We start from the raw sequence: 27,023 nt of genomic DNA, 5'->3' as shown, positions 1-27,023 counted from the left end.
AAAGATTTGAAAACTTAACATGGGACATATTCCGCATATTGAATACTTTCTACTTTTGGTACTTTAATTACATTTTTATACCAATACTTTTGTACTTTTACTCAAATAAATTTTGAATTCCGAACTTTTACTAACTTGCAATGTTCTACATTGCAGTATTTATTTTTATTTTTATATATATATATATTTGTTTTTGGCTTTTCTGCGTTTATTGATAGTACAGATCAAGTGAAGACTGAGAGGAGAGAGAGAGAGCGAGAGAGAGACAGAGAGAGAGAAGGGGAGAGACATGCAGCAAAGGTCATCATGAACGGGACTCGAACACGCGATGCGTCAGGCCAGAGCCTATTATTATGTGGCATCCACCTGGACCACTTGGCCTACATTGCAGCATTGAGACTTTATTACTGAAGTAAAACATGCTAATACTTTTTTTCCCACCACTCCTTATGACCTCATGGTCAACATAATTATAATAATAAAGTGCAGCTAGTGTAGCCTAAACACTGGACTCTACACAGGGGGCAGTGTTGTGTCACTGTTGCAATAATGGCTCCGTCTCCAGCAAGCCAGTGCCTCTCAGCCCTTTTTCATGTCAAGGACAACGGACCTGAGATCAGATTCTAAAAATGTCTGTTTGAAAATGACAGTTTTCTGAAAAAGCTATGTTTCTATGTCAGTCGTTCTTCGATTTTTCAAAAATAGCAGACCTACAAGCTCGTAGCGCGCCACTCGGTGGCGTGCTATGAGCTTGTAGATCTGCTATTTTTCAATAGCTAAAGCATAACATAATGCTAACACCAAAAGGGGTTCCAGGACCAATATGTTGTTCCAGGACATTTTCACGATCAAAAAAATTAAAAAATAGCAGATCTACAAGCTCCTAGCGCGGCACCGAGTGCCGCACTATGAGCTTGTAGATCTGCTATTATTAATTTTTTTTTTTAAAACAATGGTTAAAGTGGTTAAAAAGCTATATAAGGTGACACACCCTCCCTCTCTCTGTCTATATCTGTGTCGAATGAAAATAAAGGTTCCTCGAAAAAATAACATTAAAAAAATAAATGAAAATAATAATAATAATAATAAATAAAGACCAACGCTTCGCCGGATGAAAGTAAGTAAACGTAATGCATGGTAATCAAATCCCCATTTAGCTGCCATGAATTCCTGACAAAATGGATTCTCTTAAGTGCTGAGAGATGCTAATCCGACCCCCCCCCAGTCCCCCACCCCCCCACCTCTCAAGAAGCGCATGCTGTGGCTGGGGAAGCACATGTGGCATGGGGGGGGGGGGGGGGGTCGGGGTTTTTTTTTGGGGGGGGGGGGGGGTTGCTAAGAAAATAAATTCATCAATCTCCTGGATTCCACTGTTGAAAGGTCAACACAGCCCCCCCCAATAGCAAGCTATGGTAACCAACACCATATAATTTTAAAGCTCTCCATTTTGGATCTATTCCATACATTCCTGCAGGCCTGCTGATGGGAAGAGGACGTGCCTTTAATGCCTGCCTTACAGGTATCGTTTGTGGTCAGTTTCTCATTTCCATCCCAATCACGCTGCAGAGCAGGACATTATAACCACTTCAGGCCTGACGTCGAAATTAAAAAAAAATGTTTTCTAAATCATGACAATTTTCTGAATGATTTGAGGCACATTTTAACGATTTTTCAAAAATAGCAGACCTACAAGCTCGTAGCGCGCCACTCGGTGGCGCGCTATGAGCTTGTAGATCTGCTATTTTTCAATAGCTAAATTATAACATAATGTTTAAAACACCAAAAGGGGTTCGCGCCCAAAATGGGTTAACCACTTCAGAAACTGGACTCGTAGAACATTTCGCTGATGTTGCGGTGGAGTTTTTGAAAAAAAACTAAAATGACTGAGGCCTATACTGGATTTGGTGGTCCCTCCAGATCACTGTTTCACAAACAGTGGGTCGGGGACCCATTTGTGGGTCACGGACCAATTTTTATGGGCCACGGCGACTCGAGGAAAAATCCCATTTTCTTTCCCGACTGCAAAACAAACAAAAAAAATCCATAAATACAAAATGTAACTAAATTAAGAAGTAGTGAAAATAGCTGATCTACAAGCACGCAACGCGGCCCGAAGCGACGCATTGCGCGCTTGTAAGATCTGCTATTTTCACTAGTTTGGGTCCCGGGCAAACAAACTCGTTTGGGTTTCGACCTGAAAAGTTTGGGAAACACATGGTCCAGAATCTCCAGATAACCTGTAGTGTACTTCAACTTCTACAGGTAATGGCGCTTATCAATGTGTGACCAACACCTAGAGAACACCGACCGATCCAGTAAACAATATAGTCAGACAGTGGCCTGTTAGAGTGTCCACCGTGAAACTGGGAGGTCGGGGGTTCGATCCCCGGCCGGTCATACCAAATACTGTAAAAATGGGACCCAATGCCTCCCTGCTTGGCACTCAGCATCAATGGGTTGGATTGGGGGCTCAAATCAACTAATGATGATTCCCGAGCGCGGCGCACGCTGCGGCTCACCGCTCCAAGAGATGGATCAAATGCGGAGAACAGATTTCACTGTGGCAACGTGTGTGACTAATCTAGGGAGTTCAACTAACCATGTGCAACCCAGATTCGGCACAAACAAGGGATTAAATTAATTTCGCTCCTATGCCACCAAAAAGTGGAACGCCCTACCAACAGTCATTAAGACATGCGAATCCCTTGACTCCTTCAAAACTGCTCTCAAAGGGCACCTACGGACGGCTGCAATTCGAAACTGGCCCCCGTAAAATCTGAATCCCCCACCCACCCCTGTTTCCCCTCACTGTATATGTTTCTTTTACCTTTTTACCTCCTATGTTTTGATGAATTGAAAATGGTGGGCCATATTGTAAACAAGTGTAATGCTTTATGGTGTCGTCCACTCACTGTTAACAGTTTTTTGTATTGAGTTGTACTTGAAATGTACTGTAATTCTGCAAACTGTTAATAAATCAATCAAAAAATCGTACGACTTTGACTTTGAGTTAAACATCTGTGTGAACAGCTCTATGACATTCTAATTGCAATATATTCCACTCCATAATACTGAAGGAGGGAGGGGACATGTTTTTGTTTTTTATTCCCTCATTGACCAACACCTTGAACCAGTTCCACACCATGCTGTCATCTCCAACCCCCGCAGAATATTACTCCTCGTTATAATTTAATTAGATACATAATGTAGTAGTATGACTCAAACAGTATCCCTCAATTCATAGTCATAGCAGCTTTTAGCTGTACTACAGATGTGTCTTTTAGCTGTACTACAGATGTGTCTGTAGATGTGTCTTTTAGCTGTACTACAGATGTGTCTGTAGATGTGTCTTTTAGCTGTACTACAGATGTGTCTGTAGATGTGTCTTTTAGCTGTACTACAGATGTGTCTGTAGATGTGTCTTTTAGCTGTACTACAGATGTGTCTGCCGTGTGAGAATCTCACATGTCCTGCCATTAATGGCACTTCAGTAGATTGTCAGAACATCGTCAGTGAGAAAGGACGACGACGACATTAACCCATTTTGACCTGAGATCAGATTCTAAAAATGTCTTCCACATCCTGACAGTTTTCTGAAAAAGCTATGTTTCTATGTCAGTCGTTCTTCGATTTTTCAAAAATAGCAGACCTACAAGCTCGTAGCGCGCCACTCGGTGGCGGAATGAGATGATGTATGATGATAAGAGTGCGCCTCACTTCACACGGGTGAAGTGAGATGATGTCATTGGTTTGTTTCTTTCAATGCCATGGCAAATGGACCCTTATAGGTCTGTAGCTCTGAGAGTGTACAAATGGAACCCAATGGATTTGGTTCCATTTACACGCTCATAATTATGGGGGTTCTTGAAAGGATAGTGTGAGAACAACTGAAGAACAAGTGAAGGACAAGTTAAAGTGGGCTGAAACTTGCCCAAATATCGAGTCCTACGCCATAGCCTGGCCACATGAATCTATGATGTACGACAAGTTAGTCTTGTTCATTTAACCTCGACAGTGTGTGATTTACTCCTTCTACTGCACAAAACACTTTGTGGTGGGTCCCCTGACAAAAAGACATCCAGAACCCCAGAAAAGATTTGGAATGTCTGCTTCATGCTGCCTCCAATTCCCATTCATCACATGGGGGGTTGACAGCGTGTCTAACCTCATTTCTTGCAGCGATCTTGTCCCCTTTCTGCCATCGCAGCACTGGAGTCAAGGCGGGCAGATCTCTGTCCTGCGGTCCGGCGGTCAGCACGTGTTTCCCCAGGCTGTAAGCCACCTCAAACGTGATGGCAGCGAACACGTCCTTCACGTCCTTCTGTAAAAGAGCACACGCAGCGAGGTTATCTCAACAGATGCGACTCGTGACAACTGAAGAATACTAGTAGGAACCTCTATGCACCACTTACAACAGAATACAGAATACTAGTAGGAATCTCTATGCACCACTTACAACAGCATGGGAGATATGCAGGATAAATTACAGCTTTTTTTAGTATATTGTATATTTGATCAATGAAATATAGTAGATACCTCCTTAATGTCAAGTCCACAATCACAACACCAGTGGGAGTTGAACAAACCACGTGCAACGCAGATTTGGCTCAAACCAAGGGGTTAAATTAATTTCTCTCCTATGACACTAAAATGTGGAACGCCCTACCAACAGCCTTAAAGACATGTGAATCCCTAGACTCACCTAGTCAAAACCGCTCTCAAAGACCACTCACGGGCAATTTGAAACTGGCCCCTGTAAAAAAGTCAAAGTCCCCCCCCTATCTATCAATCAATCAATCAATCAAAGCCAGTATTCCCCTCATGGAGTAGACACGTTTCTGTGCAACTCCACAGACTCGCTAAAATATTTCACTGCCTGTCCCTGTATGCGTGACTCAAATGCTAACAGAGGACCTGTCCGTAGATAGTGAAGCATGCTTACGTTGTTTATAAGATTCAGTTGCACCTTCGTGGTTTTGGTACGCAGGTCAAATAAAACTGTCTAAGGCGCGATTCATACTCCTATTTTAGAGCCAAATAAAAGTCGGTTCGGCTCTGTAGAGCCTACAATGTGACGTCATTTGAGGTTCGGGGGGGATGGTACCGTCCTAAAGTCGGCTCTTCGGTGCTACTGAAAATTTCTGACGAGCCGAAATCATTTCGCCACTACAGCGGTAAAATAGGAGTATGAATCGCACCTAGGGCTGACCCATTAGGGTTGCTGCCTGTTGCAGAGTCCCCAAGCTATTTCTGCATGCAACTCCCCTAATCTTTCCCTATTTCCTGTCCCTATAAAAGGCAGAAAACCTTCTCAAAAGTCTTTAAAAAGAAAAGCCTAAAACTGTCAAATAAGGATAACAAGCTCTCTCCGTCCACCACCCATCCATCCATCGCTGTCTGTCTACAATTCAGATGAGAAGTGTTGATGTGATTTAACGTACAGTAACATCAGTATACCGCCAGACTTGGCAACAAGAGTCGTCGTAAAAACGTCAACTTACTGCGGTATGGAATGCCTCAAAAGACAGAGGTCAGAAATGTATCTTGTCAAAAGATATAACCTCATTTGAGCTCATTCCCTGACCCTGAGAAGGGGCATGGGCTATATGATGATGGTGACACGTTGCCGGTCAAATCTTTGCGTGTGCATCTTTTTTTTGTGTGTTGCTTCTGGCTATATGACAAGAAACCACAAAGGGGGTGTTTCATTTGGCTGCAGATTTGGAAATAATGAAGAGTCCCATTGAAATCCCATGTCTTCATTAGAGGATATCGCTGGAAGGCTTACATGGGACGAAGCAGCAGATATTATTAATGTTTTCAATTCAACCCCATGTCCATTAAACTCGACTGTGATCTTTTTGAAGGCCACTCGGTGGGCCCTGGCTCTGATCTCCGCGTCTCAAAAGCCACAGGAAAAAACACACGTAAGCTCCAGAGGCAAACGTTGTGCCTCTGTTGCCCCGACTGATGTCTGCCAACGTGGAGCCACGGCCCGTAATGTAAACACAAGGGCTTCTCTGTGCCTTTTCCGGTTGTCAGTGAGGGCTCTCTTTTCTTTTTGCACTCTCTCTGTTTGTCTATTATCACAACGCTTCCCTACGTCCAACCCACCCATCCGCAGGCAGCCACCCGAAAGGTGGAAAAAGTACTTGCATGTTTTACTTAAGTAAAAGTATCAATACTGCAATATGGAAATACTCTGTTAAAGTACAAAGGTATATTGGCATCAAAATGTAGTAGTAGAAAGTGTATGCACAATGTCCCATTTCAAGTCCCATTTTCATTTTCAAATGAAAATCTTTTGAAAATAGCCGATCTACAAGCTCACAATGTGTTGCATCGCGACACATTGTGAGCTTGCAGATCGGCTATTTTCGAATGGCCGCAATGTATATAGGGCTGAAGTAAAAGTACAATATTTACCTCTGAGATGTATAGTCGAGTAGAAGTAAAAGTATTGGAAATTGGAAATACTAAAAGTAAAGCGGTACAAATACCTCAAAAGTGTACGTAAGTATTAAGTTACGTACAGTAAATACTTTCCACCACTGGCAGCCGCACATATCAGGACACGCTCGCTCTGCAAAGAACTCACAACACTCTCAAAAACCCGAGTGTGCCATTTTTTTTCTCACGAGTTAAATGAACGCCCCTTTGCTACCTAGCAACAGTGAGAGAGTTATGACAGGAAAGAGGAAAAGTTGTGTTATGTGCAGGACATGAACAGGCAAAAAAAACAAAATAAAGAGATGGCTCTAGGGCTCCCCGCTGGGAACAGTGCTGCACGCCCATAACTAAATGGGTCATGACCACATCAGTTCATTCTCACTGATCCTCCTTGATTCTTTACGAGGACATTAACTTCCTGACTGTCCATTGGACCCGACCAGACCACTAGTAACCATTCCAAGCGTCTGGCAAGTTCCCATGCACACTAGGACGGGTCAGTGACAGTGACAACGCTCAGTTAACATCATGGCCAACTGCAGCCAGACGAAGAGGTCACCCTCCCAGCCGTCATTATAATGATGCCTCACTGGGGCTCATAGAGACGGTGTTGTTTCCAGCAATGTCTGGTCGGCTCAGGAGCCGCGAGGTGAACAATGTTGTGCTCAGTCAGCGCCGCGACAAGTGGTGTGTATAACTGTGGAAGGACGGAGGCTGATGTCCTTCCAGTGCCAGTTCCCCCCATTAAAAGCAGAATGCGTCAAATGGCCCCTGTCCGCTGGCCTCAGAGTGAACCCCTCCCCCCCCTGGGAACACTTAGCACGGGGGTCTCGGCGGCGCAGGCGCGCAGCCCCCCCCCATCCCCGGCCCTGCCGCTCCCCACTGTTTATCTCACGTTTTTCACGAGCCTCGAGAGAATTGCTGGGGACATAATGACCTGTTGTTCTAAAATCAAAATGTGATGTTTGCACAGAATCTCATGCTTGAAAAGTGACCTTTAAGTGAATAGGGGACGCAGTCATTAGATTATTTTTCCATTAAACGAGAGCGCAGTATATGGCTTTCCAAAACGTTTCCAACAGTATACCCAGATTATTGGGCAGGCACAGAATCACTTCCTACTTCAAACACAGTGGGGCTACAGACTAGCTGGAGGACCCCCAGGACTCGCAGCCACTGCACATTACAAGTGGAGGCGGTCATTGGTAACACTTGGCCTGTGCTTTTTTTTATTAGGCCCTTATTAAAGGTACAATCCATGAGTTGTATGTCCGTTACCTCTCTCTCCCTCCCAACGGAGAGAGAGAACTACAATAAGGACAAACACACATAAGCCCCGGAGGCAGAGACAGATCAAGGGCTCTATTTTCGTCCATGCTAAACCCCTTATCCCTAAACTACTTTGTCTTTTTTGAGTGGTGCTAGCCACTCCTATGTGGAGCTATGTGTGTGTGTGTGTATGTGTACGTACGTGTATGTATGTATGTGTACGTAGCTGCAACACCTAAATTGGCCAGTAGAGCGAGCGAGCACACACACACACACACACACACACACACACACACACACACACACACACACACACACACACACACACACACACACACACACACACACACACACACACACACACACACACACACACACACACACACACACACACCAGGGAGGAGTACAGTACAGCACAGTACATTACAGCACAGCACAGCACAGCACAGCACAGCACAGCACAGCACAGCACAGCACAGTACAGTACAGTACAGTACAGTACAGTACAGTACAGTACCACTCACTTTTACTATTTTGAAAATCAATTTTGAATGTCGATGTAGATCGGCTAGTTGAACTATTCAAAAATTATTTTCAAAATAGTAAATAAAGTAGTTTAGGGACAAAAATATAGCCCAGATTGTCTTCGTGCCCAAGTGATGTCTGCCAACGTGGAGCCACGACCCGTAGTGTTGAACAATAAGTGTTCAATCCAGTACGCTGTCTGTTTCAAATAAATAACTTTATAATAGACATTATCGACCAGTTGTTATCAGTGGTGTAGTGATAGTCTACCGTTATACCCTATATACTACGTAGTATGCCGTGCCAAAGTTTTTGTAAAAAAGCGGAGTATCATCATATCATGCTAATCATTTCATCCATTGACCACACGCAAGAGCATACGTACTATTTATACAGTCCGAAAAAGGCGACAGCACTGATTGTACAGTAATCCTACCCTAATGGAAGTGTATAGGGACCAACCACTGCAGTGATGTACGTACGTTATATTGTATAATATCATCTTACAATCCTACTTAAAAATAATGTTTTATTCATTAAACTAAGCCCCCTATTAAAGCTTTACTGATTGCCTCACCACGGCTCTTGTCCCTGGGCGAGTGAGGGAATAGCCTCCCCCATAACATAATCATTATTCCTTTATTTATGGAACGGAGAAGTTCCTTCCTGACATGGTTAGTGTTAATAGCCTGTCACGGGGGGTCGCTAGAGTTAAATACAGTCATTGTGTTAGTTTCATTAAAGCCTCAGGGAGGTGACTGTTGCGTTCAAATCAAACAGGACATAGCCTACACTATATCAATGACACGGAGGTTCTTCAAAACTCACAATTCAAATGAAAACTTGTGGTATAATACTTGTGGTGGAATACCATTCAGAGTCTGAGTAGCCGAGTTCATTAGTGTCATAATCTCTTTGATATTCATATCCTCCAAAAGGAGATTCTCCCAACAATGGATCCCAGTCTGTTTCCCTGACCCAGTGTTAGAAGTTAAGAGTGTTTCCTGACAGGCCTCACAACAAGTTCATAGATCAATTTCAACTACATAACCAGACAGTGGCCTTGTGGTTAGAGTGTCCGACCTGAAACTGGGAGGTCGGGGTTCGATCCCAGGCCGGGTCATACCAAAGACTGTAAAAATGGGACCCAATGCCTCCCTGCTTGACACTCAGCATCAAGGGTTGGATTGGGGGGTCAAATCTACTAATCAAATGATTCCCGAGCGCGGCACGGCTGCAGCTCACCGCTCCTTGGCTGCGGCTCACTGCTCCAAGAGATGGGTCAAATGCGGAGAACAAATTTCACTGCGGTAACGTGTGTGACAAATCATATGACTTTGACTTTTTACTTTTGACCCACACATCCACCGCTCACCAAGAGGGAGCCATGGTCTCCCACACTGAGGAGACCCACACATCCACCGCTCACCAAGAGGGAACCATGGTCTCCCACACTGAGGAGACCCACACATCCACCGCTCACCAAGAGGGAGTCATGGTCTCCCACACTGAGGAGACCCACACATCCACCGCTCACCAAGAGGGAGTCATGGTCTCCCACACTGAGGAGACCCACACATCCACCGCTCACCAAGAGGGAGTCATGGTCTCCCACACTGAGGAGACCCACACATCCACCGCTCACCAAGAGGGAACCATGGTCTCCCACACTGAGGAGACCCACACATCCACCGCTCACCAAGAGGGAACCATGGTCTCCCACACTGAGGAGACCCACACATCCACCGCTCACCAAGAGGGAGTCATGGTCTCCCACAAGCAGGAGACCCACACATCCACCGCTCACCAAGAGGGAGCCATGGTCTCCCACACTGAGGAGACCCACACATCCACCGCTCACCAAGAGGGAGCCATGGTCTCCCACACGCAGGAGACCCACACATCCACCGCTCACCAAGAGGGAGCCATGGTCTACCACACTGAAGAGACCCACACATCCACCGCTCACCAAGAGGGAGCCATGGTCTCCCACACTGAGGAGACCCACACATCCACCGCTCACCAAGAGGGAGCCATGGTCTCCCACACTGAGGAGACCCACACATCCACCGCTCACCAAGAGGGAACCATGGTCTCCCACAAGCAGGAGACCCACACATCCACCGCTCACCAAGAGGGAGTCATGGTCTCCCACAAGCAGGAGACCCACACATCCACCGCTCACCAAGAGGGAGCCATGGTCTCCCACACTGAGGAGACCCACACATCCACCGCTCACCAAGAGGGAGCCATGGTCTCCCACACTGAGGAGACCCACACATCCACCTCTCACCAAGAGGGAGCCATGGTCTACCACACTGAAGAGACCCACACATCCACCGCTCACCAAGAGGGAGCCATGGTCTCCCACACTGAGGAGACCCACACATCCACCTCTCACCAAGAGGGAGCCATGGTCTCCCACACTGAGGAGACCCACACATCCACCTCTCACCAAGAGGGAGCCATGGTCTACCACACTGAAGAGACCCACACATCCACCGCTCACCAAGAGGGAGCCATGGTCTCCCACACTGAGGAGACCCACACATCCACCTCTCACCAAGAGGGAGCCATGGTCTACCACACTGAAGAGACCCACACATCCACCGCTCACCAAGAGGGAGCCATGGTCTCCCACACTGAAGAGACCCACACATCCACCTCTCACCAAGAGGGAGCCATGGTCTCCCACACTGAGGAGACCCACACATCCACCGCTCACCAAGAGGGAGCCATGGTCTCCCACACTGAAGAGACCCACACATCCACCGCTCACCAAGAGGGAACCATGGTCTCCCACACTGAGGAGACCCACACATCCACCGCTCACCAAGAGGGAGCCATGGTCTCCCACACGCAGGAGACCCACACATCCACCGCTCACCAAGAGGGAACCATGGTCTCCCACAAGCAGGAGACCCACACATCCACCGCTCACCAAGAGGGAGCCATGGTCTCCCACACTGAGGAGACCCACACATCCACCGCTCACCAAGAGGGAGCCATGGTCTCCCACACTGAGGAGACCCACACATCCACCGCTCACCAAGAGGGAGCCATGGTCTCCCACACTGAGGAGACCCACACATCCACCGCTCACCAAGAGGGAGCCATGGTCTCCCACACTGAGGAGACCCACACATCCACCGCTCACCAAGAGGGAACCATGGTCTCCCACACTGAGGAGACCCACACATCCACCGCTCACCAAGAGGGAGCCATGGTCTCCCACACTGAGGAGACCCACACATCCACCGCTCACCAAGAGGGAGCCATGGTCTCCCACACTGAGGAGACCCACACATCCACCACTCACCTAGAGGGAGCCATGGTCTCCCACACTGAGGAGACCCACACATCCACCGCTCACCAAGAGGGAACCATGGTCTCCCACACTGAGGAGACCCACACATCCACCGCTCACCAAGAGGGAGCCATGGTCTCCCACACGCAGGAGACCCACACATCCACCGCTCACCAAGAGGGAACCATGGTCTCCCACAAGCAGGAGACCCACACATCCACCGCTCACCAAGAGGGACTAACCGCTTGGCCAGCAGGGGAGACGTTTGGTCTTATGACTGAGCTTCACACGGTACTACTTGTCACCAGTAGATACCAAGGGTCTAAAAATGTCTCAATTTAAGAGTAGGGAAACCACCTCCAACCACTGCAGATGTGCCAATTCTATTAATCCACTAAGACATGAGACCAGATTCTAAAAATGTCTTCTAAATCCTGACAAAAACGACTGACATAGAAACATAGCTTTTTCAGAAAACTGTCAGGATGTAGAAGACATTTTTAGAATCTGATCTCAGGTCAAAATGGGTTAAGTTAAGTAATATTAATAAGACATGGTACTTAAGACACGCATAATACTGCCCTGAACCCCTAATTGCTCCTGATGTGCTGGTTGGTGCCTTGAATGGTGTATGAATGTGTGTGAATGGGTGAATGTAATGCACAATCTATGTAAAGCGCCTTGGATAAAAGGCGCTATATAAATGCACCATTTACCATTCAAATAAGTTCCGGATTGCGACTTTAACTCTCACATGCTAATCTGATCAGCAAGATGGCAGCGGACCAAACTGCCCCTCCATGTTCACAGAGAGGTTCTCTCATAGTGGGTGCGGGGAGGATGATGTCACCTCTAGAAGCTCTGATCTTCAGTATAAACGCCCCGTGCTTTGGCCCAAACTCAGGAGCAACACAACAGAACTCTTTGCTCTGGTCGACGCGTTAGCCAGACCGGCCGGCCTCTCCTTCCTTCCATTGTAAAAAACGCACATGTACCGTACCGTACGCACCGCTACGCTGCTACGCACAGAGAGCCGGCCAAGTGGTCATGGGAACATTTTTCAACTAACTATCGTAGGAAACTGACTAACGTACGGTCTTCCTTTTTAGGGCAAACGGCACTTGGATGACTTGCAGGATTTAGGGGCCGCTCATGCTTAATGTCAATGTGCAATGCATGGGAATCTCATATGGATAAGTAGAAACAGCTCTCTGGCTGAGTGATGGATGGATGAATGGGAACAATGAAGTGTTAAAATAGACAGAGGGCCATTTGGAATGTCTCTTGACAAGTATTTACGCTAACATCTCTGGCATATGGGATACATGCGTTCACGATGCCAAACGTCATATTATTCTCATGGTCTCACGACGGAGCATATGGTAGAGTATAAGAGTCAGACCGTGTGTATAAACTCTGGGCCTCGATCACGTCGTCGTTGTTTTGCCGGTGTGCCATCGCTGACTGGTCTACGTCAGTGGTTCTCAACTTTTTTGTGTCAAGGACTTTTTTGCCCTAGCCTAGCCCCTTAGATAGCACATTATGTAGACTTAGATAGTATTTTAAACAGACTTATAGCTTGTTACGTAGACAGCTCTAGAATTGCACTTTATGTAGTCATAGTACTTTATAGTACACATGTATAATATATTATATAGTATAGTATGTATAGTTTACATAGATACTCCACTGTTACGTTCTTAGTTTACGCATGATTCATGATAACTACTTTTTATATATGTGATGTATGCCATGCTTTTTGTTATTGCTTAATGTAAATCGCTCTGGATTAAGAGCGTCTGCTAAATGCCTAAATTGTAAATTTGAATGTGTACGGCTCTAGCAGTGATTCTCAACCATTTTAATTTCAAGGACCCCCAGTTTGACATGCATTAGGCTATACGGACCCCCATTTAATGGCATTTCTATCTCTGGGACCCCAATTTATATTGCAAAATCAATGTTAATTTAACTCCGAGTGTGTACAAATGGAACCAAATGGACCCACTATAGGGTCCGTTTGGTTCCATTTGTGCACTCTCTGAGTTACAGACCCATAAGGGTCCATTTGGTTCCTAGCTATCATTTAGCTGGGGACCCCCTTGAACTCCCTCATGGACCCCTAAGGGTCCCTGGACCCCACTTTGAGAACCACATGGTCTACGTCAGTGGTTTTCAACTTTGAGGGGCTTAATTCAGGCGGTCCACAGCTAAATGACAGCAGTTGTGTGAACCAAATGGACCCTATTATAGGTCAATAACCCGCCTCAATTACTCTGAGGATTACAGTCAGAAACCTCAGTCAACACTGAGGATTTGACATCAAGACTGGGGGCTCCTAGAGATAAAAACTAATCTCAAACTGTAATTAGGGCAACCACACTAATAATGCATATCAAACTGTGGGGCTCTTGATTTTACAGCGGCTGAGAAACTGTGTTCTAAAGCCACTTTGTCACTGGGGGTTTTATACTAGACACTTACTGCAATCGTAATGCCTCTTGCAAAACTGCTTACTAGGTTTCACTATACACGGCAAACATCCTCAGGGATTAGGGATTTTACTGTGCGGTTTTTACTCTTTCATACTTGATTTATCTGCTAGAAACCCTTCCATATTTCCCACTGATGTATACTTAATTGTGTTCCCCAAACTCCACTCTCACTCATTTAGTTTCGACATCTTTAAAAGACTAGCTACCATGGATGCCACTTGCTAACAACTTTGCAGTAAGTTGCTTCTGAACCAAAGCAATATCACCAACTAAGCATTTCCTATTATGTTGTTGTCACTGCACTACTTTCATCATTATTTTAATTCTTGATCAAGCCTCGTCGGTGCATTTACTATTTAGTTGGGCCTGTTAGTCAGTGGTGGGAAAAGTACCCAAAAAGTAAAAGTATCAATACTGCAATGTAGAACGACGAGTACAAGTACAAAAGTATTGTCATCAAAATGTCATGTCTCATTGTGCAGAATGTCTCGTTTAAGGTTTTTAAATGTATATTTAAAAACGTTTGAAAATAGCCGATCTACAAGCTCACCATGTGTCGCGATGCGACACATGGTGAGCTTGTAGATCTGCCATTTTCAAAATGTTCCGAAATGTATATAGGGCTGAAGTGGTTAATGTATGTTTTGTAATAATAATCAAAGTCACTAGCAACTAAAGTTTTCAAATAAATGTAGTCGAGTAAATGTACAATAGTTGCCTCTGAGATGTAGTGGAGGAGAATAAAAAGTAAATTGGAAGTACAAATACCTCAAAATTGTACTTAAGTACAGTACTTAAGTACAAGTACTAAGTACAATACTAAAATAATGTACTTAGTTAGTTTACACCACTGCCTATTGTCTATGATGTCCTAACAAATCAGAAGTGGTTCTGCCCCGCCCCCAGTGCCTTTGTCTTTCCACTTCTGGTCTGCAATCTGTTACGTTGTTCTTCTTTCTCTTTGCCTTCATTGATAGTCCACGGTGTAGAGAGACAGGAAACAGGGAGGGAGAGCCGGGGGGGGTTGGGGGGGGGGGGGGGGGGGGGGTGTGACACACAGCAAAGGTCCGCCAGGCCCGGTAATGGAGACAGAACTGACTCGCTGCCAGGCGTCAGAGCCCACGACGCGGCCCGTGCCCCACAACCCACAACCCAACCACCCGGCCATCAGCACCCCTGTTGCCCTTTTTCTGCTGGTCTGATTATCTATTTGATTTGATTTTATATGATATATTTAGAAAAGCAATCATAATAAAACATTCAGCGATTCAAGGATTTCACAGTAAAGTCCGAAGACTTATACTTGACTCTATGAGTCAGCAAAGTAATAACTCTATGAGTCATTTGTGCTTGCCTCAAAGTGATCTTTGTGTCACTCAAGCCTTAGAGATAAAAAATGTCCTGAATTGTTAAAAAAAGAATCACCCAACTAAGCACCAAAAGTTACAGCAAGGCTGTTCAGAACAGTGTTACTCTGAGTAATGTCTAAAAATCGTAGTGAAAGCATATTATATGATTCAACCTTAAAGCGCTCATGATTACCTCTCGAACTCCCGCCAGGAGAGAATAGTTGCGTCTGTGTGATGTTAGTAATAGAGGCAGAGCCTCAGATGTCTGTCCAGCCTCACGAACAAACCTGAACCACGAGTAATAAATTGCAGATTTTTTTACCCCAGGACTGTTTGTGTGTCACGCCGTTTACCAGAAACAGATCAAACTAACTGTATCATTCCAAAGGAATCATGTATTTACTGTACGATGTCTCGCTAGTAAGGCAAAAAATGCTGTTACCATCGAGAGGCAACATCTTTAGTTAACCCATTCTGACCTGAGATCAGATTCTAAAAATGTCTTCTACATCCTGACAGTTTTCTGAAAAAGCTATGTTTCTATGTCAGTCGTTCTTCGATTTTTCAAAAATAGCTAAAAATGTCTTCTACATCCTGACAGTTTTCTGAAAAAGCTATGTTTCTATGTCAGTGGTTCTTCGATTTTTCAAAAATAGCAGACCTACAAGTTCGTAGCGCGCCACTCGGTGGCGCGCTATGAGCTTGTAGATCTGCTATTTTTCAATAGCTAAAGCATAACATAATGCTAACACCAAAAGGGGTTCCCGCCCAAAATGGGTTAATAAAGATTCGATTATTAGATATGTATAGTATAGTGGCCAGTTGAGTTCCAATGCTAACTGAATGCTTCCAAATGGTAATAATTAATGTTTTTTTGTCCTATAGTGAAAGAACAACAAAAACAGTGCGCATACAATTTCTGATCGAAAATGAAATACAGCCCTGCCCTTCTTTTGTCTAGACTATATATTTTGCTGTCCGATATAGTGTACGAGGAATTGATGCAGTCTGTGAGGAGTCAGGACTACTATGCCCTGGCAAGGTTAATGTTATAATATCACATCACATGACATTGACAGAAGAGCTGTTTACATTGCCTAATGTCTTCTCCTTGCTTCTATGCTTTGGTTGTGCCCTGTACCGCTCAGATGATACCTTTGCAAGGATTCATATAATCAAGTGTTATAACGGAAACTGCAGCTACTGTAGGTTGAAACAGATTGGAGCAACAGCGGGCAACGTCTTTGAACGACTCACAGTGAGTATAGAGTGTCGCAGTCCCGCCCCCGGCGAGAGGCCTGGAAAATAATTCCTCGTTCATTTTCCCCATAGACTTTTCAAAAAGTATTTATTTAAAGACGTTTACACCGCGGACAAAGCCAACTTGGCGCGGGACAAATCATGACAATAAACACAATGTTTTGGGCCTATCAAATTATTAGTAAGAAGAAAAACAAAACAAAAAGTGTTCCCTGTCCTGTTTTTCTAGGTCCACCACATTGTTTATTGTCATGATTGAGTTGGCTTTGTCCGAGGCGTATATGGAACCAAACAGACCCTCTCAGAGTTAAATTAACATAGATTTACAATATAATTTGGGGTCTATCGGTTTAGCGACGATAAAAGCCCTCGCCGACGCCTTCCAGAGCGTTTCTGAATATCTACAGTAGCAGGTTTAATATTTGGCTCTCTCGCCGACTGGACATCATACTAGTATGAACTGGGTTGCGACCGCGTCCCAAGAAGGCCTGTATTACAGCCAATGTAATACACTGCCGATCCCTACTCGGCTATCAATCGTTTAGTGTGAAAGCCACAAAGATATAATGACAGTCCATTTAAAAAAAAGACTCCTGCAGTGTGAAATACATAACGATCTGATGACTCGCCGACAACTTTAAAACTCCTACAGTCTGTAGGGGGCTATAGGGGCCATTAGTCATTCAAAGACACATTGTTGCAATTTGTCTGGTCTAATTGTTCTGTGCCTGTGAATACATTTGGTGTAGAGGGAATACTAGCAGACCAGGTTTTGAGTAGTTAAAACTTAAAAGTAATAGACGGTACGGGCCACACTGTATAACTGCCGTGATTCAGCCAAATACTAGGTTTGGACTTCTACTATTTTTTATTCACTACTGAAGGTCCTGTACAGTTCATTTAAGAGGTCATCTTTCTTGATTCCCCGAACAAAATCACAAAAATAGCCTATTTATCTATGGTAGATCGGAGTAGAGTCGCTGCTTCTTCGCCTGGAAAGGAGCCAGCTTAGGTGGTTCGGGCATCTGGCTATATAGGATGCCTCTCGAGCGTCTCCCTAGGGAGGTCCTCGAGGCACGTCCCACTGGGAGGAGACCCCCGGGGCAGACCAAGGATGAGATGGAGGGATCACATCGACTCACTGGCCTTGGAACGCCTCGGGATCTCCCAGGAGGAAGTTACCAATGTTGCTCTGGAGAGGGAAGTCTAGAGCTATTCAGTATTTTGTCAACCATTTTCATTTTAAGAGCTACAGGTCAAAGTATAATCTTAACCTTTACTGAAGTGAAAACATTATGAATGCTGTAAAACACCACACTGTGGTGTAATATCCCCCTTTGAGCAAACCTGTACTACATATTTCCCCCTTGGCTAGTAAAAAAAGAAAAAAAAGCCCCCCAAAAATCTGCCCTTTGGGGGAAAGAGCACTTTATAGGAGAGCTATCACTTAACTGACAGGAAACATATACCATATGTACAGTACAGTCATGCATGATCTACACCACGAACAAACACCAATAAATACCTTTCTGTGCATAACACAGCGCATACCACAGCCATTCCATCCCAGAAGCAGCACACATACGTACTGTATCATAGTTCCATCCAAAGTTGAAGATCTTGAAATTGAAACAGGTTTCGTTTCAGGATGTTCTTCCAAAATATGCAAGACACGCACGCACGCACGCACGCACGCACGCACGCACGCAGACTTGCTCGCACTCAGAACCACACCCCCCCACACACACACACTCACACATACACACACCCACACACTCACACACACACACACACACACACACACACACACACACACACACACACACACACACACACACACACACACACACACACACACACACACACACACACACACACACACACACACACACACACACACACACACACACACACACACACACACACACACACACCACAAACAGCTCAGACCATAACACAGTCCATAACACAGTCCATGCCTCATGGAATATTTCCCAAAGGAGATTAGTACTGTAGTCCAGTGGTTCCCAAACTTTTTCATGTCAAGGACCCCCACATTTTTGGAGTTTGCATGTTCTCCCCGTGTCCCCTAGGGTAGGTACCCTCACAAAAACATGCAGTAATCCTGGTCTCTAAACTGCCTCCCCCTGGCCAGCTGGGGCGCCTGATGGAGGGGAAAGGAACTGGTTGGAATAACGTGTTCCTTCCACGCGCTACGTCCAACCAGGGAAACTCCCCCGGTCAGGTGTAAAGGAGCAACTTGGACACTCATGCATGAAGGAAGCATGAGTTCAAGTCCGTTGCTCTCCCCAGGTTGGCGGAGGGTGTGTAGAGCCCAGGATCACATTAGATAATTGACACAGGGGTGAAAAATGGGTTACAAAATCGTGGGATAAAAATTATAAGTAAAAAGGACCCCCAAATTGACATTTACTTGCCCGCGGACCCCCGTTTAAAAAAAAATATATATATATGCCAGGGACCCCCATAACAGAAGAACTTTATGGCTCGAGCAGTGATTCTCAACCATTTTAATTTGGTTCCATTTGTACACTCTCTGAGTTACAGACCCATAAGGGCCAATTTAGTTCGTATCTATCATTTAGCTGGGGACCCCCTGGAACTCCCTCAAGGACCCCTAGAGGTCCCCGCCCGGACCCCACTTTGAGAACCAATGCTCTAGTCCAGTCAGTGGTTCCTCAAATGTTTAGCTCAAGACCTACCTACCTAACTAACTATAGTGAAAATAGCAGATCTACAAGTTCACAACATGGTCGCAAACCAGTTGAACTTTACTTCTCCAAGGTTTGTTTTATTTGTATTCATGGATTTCTTTCAAATGTATGAAATGCTCTGGTTCTATAATGTTTTTAATTTCATAAAATGTGTGAAATACTAACAAAAGAAAACATTGTAGTGGGGAAAAAAAACTGAAAAACATAGAAATGGGTCCCGACCCACTGCTTGGGAAGCGCCGCTCTAGTGGGCCCAGGAGTGCAGATAGGGGAGAGATATACATCGCTATACCTTTGAGAATTAGGAGCGGAATTCATTTATTGCACTTTTTGAAAACAATGTCCACTTGAACACAAATTAGAAGCAAAACTTTTTACGGGCTCACATGCATCACGACGAAGGTATTCGACAGCTTTTGACCCTTTGACCCTTGGACAGTTAAGATCCACAGCTGGTATTTATAAAGGAGTAAAAGCATAAGGCTACCAAAACTTCCCTAGGTGGAAATTGGCAGACGGAGTCGGTTTTCTCCCCAAACATACAAAACCCATCACCTTGTTTCCATTGGTATGTTAACTGTCAACAACTGCAGTTTTGATATCGTGCCAATGTAGATATGAAGCTGTTAGTTTGTAATGGGAGCAAAAACATTCAACAAAACAGCGAGCGGCAAATCTGACTTGTTTGCTTTAACCCGTTCTCGGCGGGAACCTCTTTTGGTGTTAGCATTATGTTATGCTTTAGCTATTGAAAAATAGCAGATCTACAAGCTCATAGCGCGCCACCGAGTGGCGCGCTACGAGCTTGTAGGTCTGCTATTTTTGAAAAGTCGAAGAACGACTGACATAGAAACATAGCTTTTTCAGAAAACTGTCAGGATGTAGACAGACATTTTTAGAATCTGATCTCAGGTCAAAATGGGTTAAAACACACGGCCGCGTTTCCCTCGACAACACGTCCGTCCACTTTGCCGTCCCTGTTTTGTGTCGGTTCTTATAGGTCGAAATGTTTTAAAAATATTATTGTATTTTTTTCAGAAATAGCGGAAATACGCAATCTGGCAATGCGTTCTACCTGATGGGTGTGGTTATGCCTAAACCGAGACCTATAACATTGAAGACGTAGGGAAATGAAAAATACGCTTTTCACACTTTTAGAGCATATCTATGGTCATCATAATTAATGCCACAGACGAAAAACAGTCTAAGTCCACACTATTTATCCATAATGTATAAATGATAGATAAGGGGTCAGGACAACGAGGCCTTTTCGTGGAGGGGTCAGAATGAAATTTGGACTTAGACTGTTTTTTGTCTGTGGTACTCATTATGGACATACCTAACAATCTATGCCAAAACAATGGAAACATTTCCATCTTTGTGTATTTATATATCTAAAGTACATACAAATCCATTTTAATGACTTCCTTTGAACAAAAACGTGATGTGTGATGACGTGTCGAGTCGAGTCATGCATGGATAAAAATGAATCTTGATTTCATTCACCTGTTTTATTCCCATCGCTGTGCGTTCCTCCAACACAGCTGGTTTTGATTACAGAACTACTCCGATTTTAATCTCTTTCAAGATGACATAGTTTTAAGCTTTGCTGCCCGTCTCTCTGTGACATGCAAACAAACAAACAAACGCAATGCACGTGCATGTAGCGGAGGAACAGCTTTCCGTTTCAGAGTGAAACTACAAAATAAAATGCTCCAAATAGCCATTCAACCTCACAAAAATCACACCCGTGTGAACTGAGTGGTGTAAGGTCTTATATAGAGTGATTAGCTGTGGTCTGACGTAATGTCTGACGTAATGAAATCACACCCGTGTGAACTGGGTGACCATAGCAACCATGCTCATTTTTTGGTACGAACAGACAGACAGACAGACACGTAAACTAACAAAGCCAGTTGTAGGAGTGGTTTACACCACTCAAAAACAATGCCTAAAAACCTAACCTTAGTCCTAACCCTAACCTCAGCTCTGCGAAAGAGTGAGACCCGGTATGACACAGTGTTCACAAAATGCACAGTATGTACTGTATGTATAATAAAAATACCTTTAAAATTGATTATGGAATTTCTATTTCTGTTATGCAACAAGCTTTAGCTAGGCCTCAACAACTTCCTCCACTTTTTCCATTCAGAGCTTCCGAAGCGCAGAGCCAAGCACGGCTCTGTCCCCAGAGACAACTCAGCATAGTTCCATTCACAAACACACTGATAGCTTCTATGAGTGAAATTAGTCATCCACTTTGAGAGTTCTTCTGTAACAGGGCTATGTTTCAGCCTTATATGCATTCGTTGTTCGTGCGTAAAAGCCTTTGAGTTTAGTCACTGGAAACAATACGGTGCCAGAAGGTGAATTGTGGGAGACGGAGAGGCCTTATTTAAGAAAAATAAATAAGCTAACAAGAGGTCTATGTTACATTGCTTCCATCATTCCCGGAATTCCAGACCCTTTGCTGGAATCATCATATCACTCTAGTCTAGTGTAGCACTAGCTCCCTTGGCTGCTCCCTACTGGAAGTGAACCTGGCTCTAAGGAGGACGGAGTCACCACAAGGACACATGGAAGGCTCTCCTGCAAAGGAAAACAAACAAAGTGTCGATAGAAAAAAAACAAAAGGTTAGAATCCAGATGAGATCCTTTTAAGGACGTGTGAAGGAAGGAGCTGCATGGTCCTCAATGTGGGGATCGGGGACCCCCAGGGGTCCTCAATGTGGGGATCGGGGACCCCCAGGGGTCCTCAATGTGGGGATCGGGGACCCCCAGGGGTCCTTGCAGGGACTTCATGGGGACCCTCAGGAGTCCTTGCAGGGACTTCACGGGGATCCCCAGCTAATGAGGGATTTAGTAGCACCCGAATGGACCCCTTACACATCTGTAACTCTGAGAGTGTACAAAATGGAAGCAACCACCCGTGGACTCTCAGGGCAGTATTATGCGTGTCTTACTGTAAGTACCAGGTCTTATTACTTAACTTAAGACCTGGAGGCGTGGTCAATGCCATTTGGCTATTCCGAGTGGCCAAACAGCATTGATCACGCCTCCAGGTCTTAAGTTAAGTAATAAGACCTGGTACTTAAGACACGCATAATACTGCCCTCAGAGTTAAATGAACACTGGATTTTACAGACTGGGTGCCAGAGATAAGAATCGTATCAAATTGGGGTCCGTGGCCGAGTTCCATAGCCCGATATATGATGATGATGAAGGTTATTGTGTCCAAACAAAAGCACTGCAACACGTTTTAACTGATGGAAGCTTCCATCAGAGGTTCATTTGTGGAAAACCAATCTCGGGTACATCAGAATTCTGCTACAGACTCCTTCCTTCCTCTCTTTGAGAGATGAACTTCCTTCGACATCTCCATAATCTTTCTGTGTACATAAACAGGAAGCTTTATATTTCCACTCTTTCATGTTTAATTTTAGGAAGACAAATCATCCTCCCGGAGACTGAATAAGTATTCATTTGTCAAAATCACATATTTCGGGAGCTGTGTGCCTCAATACGTCACATTGCTACTGATGCCGCGTTTCTACTTAAAACGTCGTAGTTTAATCTGAGCAAAACAAAAAAAAAACCCTCCCTGATGGATTCACTGCCAGTGGGAGAGGATCCACTGAGAATAGTGTTGTTTTATCGTGTTGCCATGCAGTATCTGTGTGTGTTTGAGGTGGTTCCATCCTGGGTTGTTGAAGACGCTTCCAGATGCTTCCTGCTAGCTGATTTGGTGGCTAAACACACGGAATCTGGGACACCGTCGCTTCATTGTTAGTTCCCGAAGCCATTGTTTTTTAGACAGGACCTATAGATAAACCAACGGCAGTCAAAATGGCCTGTCACCTGTCAAGTGCTCTTTGTGAAGGCATGTTCTATAGGCTCCGCTGCACATAAACACATCTCTAATGAAATGAAATGAAATGAAATGAAATGAAATGAAATTAAAATGAAAATGAAATTAAATTAAATGATTACTATATTTACCCAGGGTATCTGGGCTAAGCTCAAGAACTTGTTTCCAGCCAGGCCCTGCTCATAGAACATTTCATCGTAGTGGTTCAATGCCTTGTTCAAGGGCACTTCAGCGGTGGTAATTTTAACGTGTCGGACCGCTGATTCGAACTGGCGACCTTCCGGTATCAAGACCGCTCCGCAATCCGTTCGGCCACCGCTGCCACTAATAGGTACTGTATACACCGACAGCACATTGGATTTCCTCTGTAGCAAACCCGCGGGCCCTTCCCAAATGGAAGTATAGAATAATGGCACAGTGGCTGCAACAGAAGAAATATAAGCTTTCCATTTACGACGAGTGGGTAGAGATAAGCGCCAGAGGAGGGCAAGGGAGAGCAGGCCGGGACCTTAAGCAGGAAGCCTCATGTGGGAGGCTGACCGATAAAATGAGTGATCGCAGCCTGCCATTTGAAAGAACACATCAGATCCTACACACGCGTTCCTGACCCACGAGAGGCCAGAGAGAGGCCGCTCTTAATATGACCTACACTCCCCTAGAGTAGACCACTGGTTCTCAACGCACGGCCCGGAGACCCCCACGGGTCCCTGAGGAGGTTCCCGGCTAAGCTAAATGATTGAACATGGAACATTTTACGCTCTCAAGAGTTAAAGATCTACAAGAGTCCTTTTGGTTACTCTTTGTCATTTAGCTGGGGACCACCTGGGACCCCCTCAAAGACCACTGGTGGTCCCCGGACCACTGGTGGTCCCCGGACCACTGGTGGTCCCCGGACCACTGAAAACCACTGTCCTAGAAGACCAACAATGGTTCAACATATATCCTGATGCTCATGCGCACACAGAGACACACTGAGGTGACACGCGCACACAGACACACACTGAGGCGACACGCACGCACACACACACACTTATGCGACACGCGCACACAGACACACACTGAGGCGACACGCACGCACACACGCGCACACAGACACACACTGAGGCGGCACGCACGCACACACGCGCACACAGACACACACTGAGGCGACACGCACACACAGACACACACTGAGGCGACACGCATGCACACACAGACACACACACACACACACACACCACACCATTTGCAGTGGAAGTGGGAACCATGGCAGGAGAGCCCCTTTCATTTTGGTCAGAGTTGGCCACCCATCACGATGCTTTGCGGTGACATAGTGTGGCAGTAATCGGCCCAGCAGTCTGTGAGGAAGCCTTTTTTTTCTGCTCAGCACGCTCCCTCGCCAGAATCAACAAATCAGCAAAGTCGGTTCAACCTTTGGCCGCTCTCGATATGAAAAACAACAATGTATTTCCTATAGCAACAACGCTACACTGTATATCGCCAAGGAATTATGAACATGCAGTGTTATTCCCAGATGAAATGAGGGACGTAAGGGGAACAACACATGGTACAGTAACTCCGTCTTCTACACAGTGGCAGAGGTGGACCGTAGAAGAGTAATTTCATCTGAAGTATGACTCATTTCAGTCAGCGAAACATCATGTCTGTTAGTCCATTTAGACCTGAGGAACGCATCTGTGTCACCTTATAGCTTTTAACCACTTTAACCATTATTTTAAACTTCAGCTGTTGAAAAATAGAAGATCTGCTATCTTTGAAAAATCGTGACAATGTGTGCAAATCTTTGAATATATATTCTTTCACAGCAAACGTTTTTTAACTAAAATATTTGCTTCTGGGAGGGGAAACAACATATTTTCAGATGGGAGTCGGTGACCAAATACATATAATATTTGGGGTCCTTGACATGAAAAAGTTTCAGAACCTCTGGGTTTTCAGAAGAATTTGTTAGACATTTTGAAGAACCTGGTCTCAGGTCTAAACGGGTTAGTCGTATTCTCCCAAGAACCGGCCCGGAGGAGGACAGAATAATGTTCATTCTGGCACGACCATGTAGGGAAATCCTGCCCCAAAAATACTACCCTGTCCTAAAATTAGAAAACGATAATAATCTATTCCTCTAAGAAGTCCACAGACTTACTCCGTCAGACAAAAAGTCTTTAAGAGTTGACATTATTGTAGTTAACTCACAGGATCACTTGTAAATTTCCATTCAATAAATTCTTTGCACCAAACCTCTTGTATATTTAGATTTTCGTTTGCCTCCCCATATTATTATTCTTTATAAATTGGTGCGTGAGTTTCTGCTGTGTTTAACCCATTCTGGGCGGGAGCCCCTTTTGGTGTTTTAAGCATTATGTTATGCTTTAGCTATTGAAAAATAGCAGATCTACAAGCTCATAGCGCGGCACCGAGTGCCGCGCTATGAGCTTGTAGGTCTGCTATTTTTTTTTTAAATCCTGAAAATGTGGTGCAAATCTTTGAATATATATTCTTTCAGAGCGAACGTTTTTTAACTCAAAACCTTGCGTCCCTGGAACAACATATTTTTAGATGGGGGGGTCGGCGGCCAATTTCATAAGATTTCTGGGGTCCTTGACATGAAATAATTTGAGAACCACTAATATAGAAACATGACAGGATTTAGAAGACATTTTGTAGAATCGTCCTCAGGTCTCAGATCTTTTGGTGTTTTAACTAAGCAGTATGTTAAACTTTAGCTATTGAAAAATAGCAGATCTACAAGCTCGTAGCGCGCCACCGAGTGGCGCGCTACGAGCTTGTAGGTCTGCTATTTTTTTTAAATCGTGAAAATGCGGCACAAATCTTTGAACATAATATTCTTTCAGAAGACTTTTTTTTTTTATTTCGACGTCAGGCCTAAGTGGGTTAATAGAAGACAGCTGGGTTTGATTACCTCCCTGCTATGGACTTTCATTGTATCAGCTTTCTTGGCCTGGGCTAAATGAAAGCAGTGCAGTGGCATCAAGGGAATGGCACGTTTCTATATGGAACTGTATAAAAGAAGCAAACAAAGCAGGCAGTGTTGAGGGCAGTGTTGCCATGTCTGCAAATTATAAGCGGTAAAGTCGATTGTAAATAATAATATTGGAAAAGTTTTTTTTGGGGGGGGGGCTTGTTTTACAAGTGTATAGTTGCCCGTTTGGGCTTGCTTTCCAAATGTTTAAACCAGTGGTTCTCAAATATTTTTCATGTAACCCCCAAGTTAACCCATTTTGACATGAGATCAGATTCTAAAAATCTACATCCTGACAGTTTTCTGAAAAAGCTATGTTTCTATGTCAGTCGTTTTTCAAAAATAGCAGACCTACAAGCTCGTAGCGCGCCACTCGGTGGCGCGCTATGAGCTTGTAGATCTGCTATTTTTCAATAGCTAAAGCATAACATAATGCTAACACCAAAAGGGGTTCCCGCCCAAAATGGGTTAATATGTATTATTTTGTCCTCCATGTTTAAAGTGCTCATGCATGTGGCCTATAATAGTCAAGTCACCTCTTTTGGGGCCTATAGACCTGGTTGCTTATTTCTCTGGCAAAATCTGGCAACACTGTGTGGCAGCCTGTCTCCCACACAACACGTGCCAGCAGCACCACTGAGGTTGTGCGGCTCTGGTTTACTGTGGTCTCGTCTTCTTGGGGATGTGCGAACCGATATAGCGAGCTGCTGTGCTTTTACTATCCGCGTTCACCCACGTGGAGACAGCACGCTGGAGTCAAACGGCATTTACGAGCTCGAGCATCCTCA

The 27,023-nt window shown here is 44.8% G+C and overlaps 1 protein-coding gene across 1 annotated transcript in view; it reads right to left on the bottom strand.

Annotated features, from left to right (window-relative positions):
* The window catches only part of itga9 (integrin, alpha 9), a 143,888-nt gene that overhangs the window by 49,833 nt on the left and 67,032 nt on the right, over positions 1–27,023 (bottom strand). Inside the window, exon 16 of the mRNA XM_079512784.1 lies at positions 4,166–4,321. Within this exon, the coding sequence (XP_079368910.1) occupies positions 4,166–4,321 (156 nt within the window). The remainder of the gene's footprint in view (positions 1–4,165; positions 4,322–27,023) is intronic.

This window comes from Electrona antarctica (assembly GCF_951216825.1).
Source record: "Electrona antarctica genome assembly, chromosome: 10".
Taxonomy (NCBI): Eukaryota; Metazoa; Chordata; class Actinopteri; order Myctophiformes; family Myctophidae; genus Electrona; species Electrona antarctica.
The sequence above is the reverse complement of the archived record's forward strand: the minus strand, read 5'-3'. Positions and strand labels throughout refer to the sequence as shown.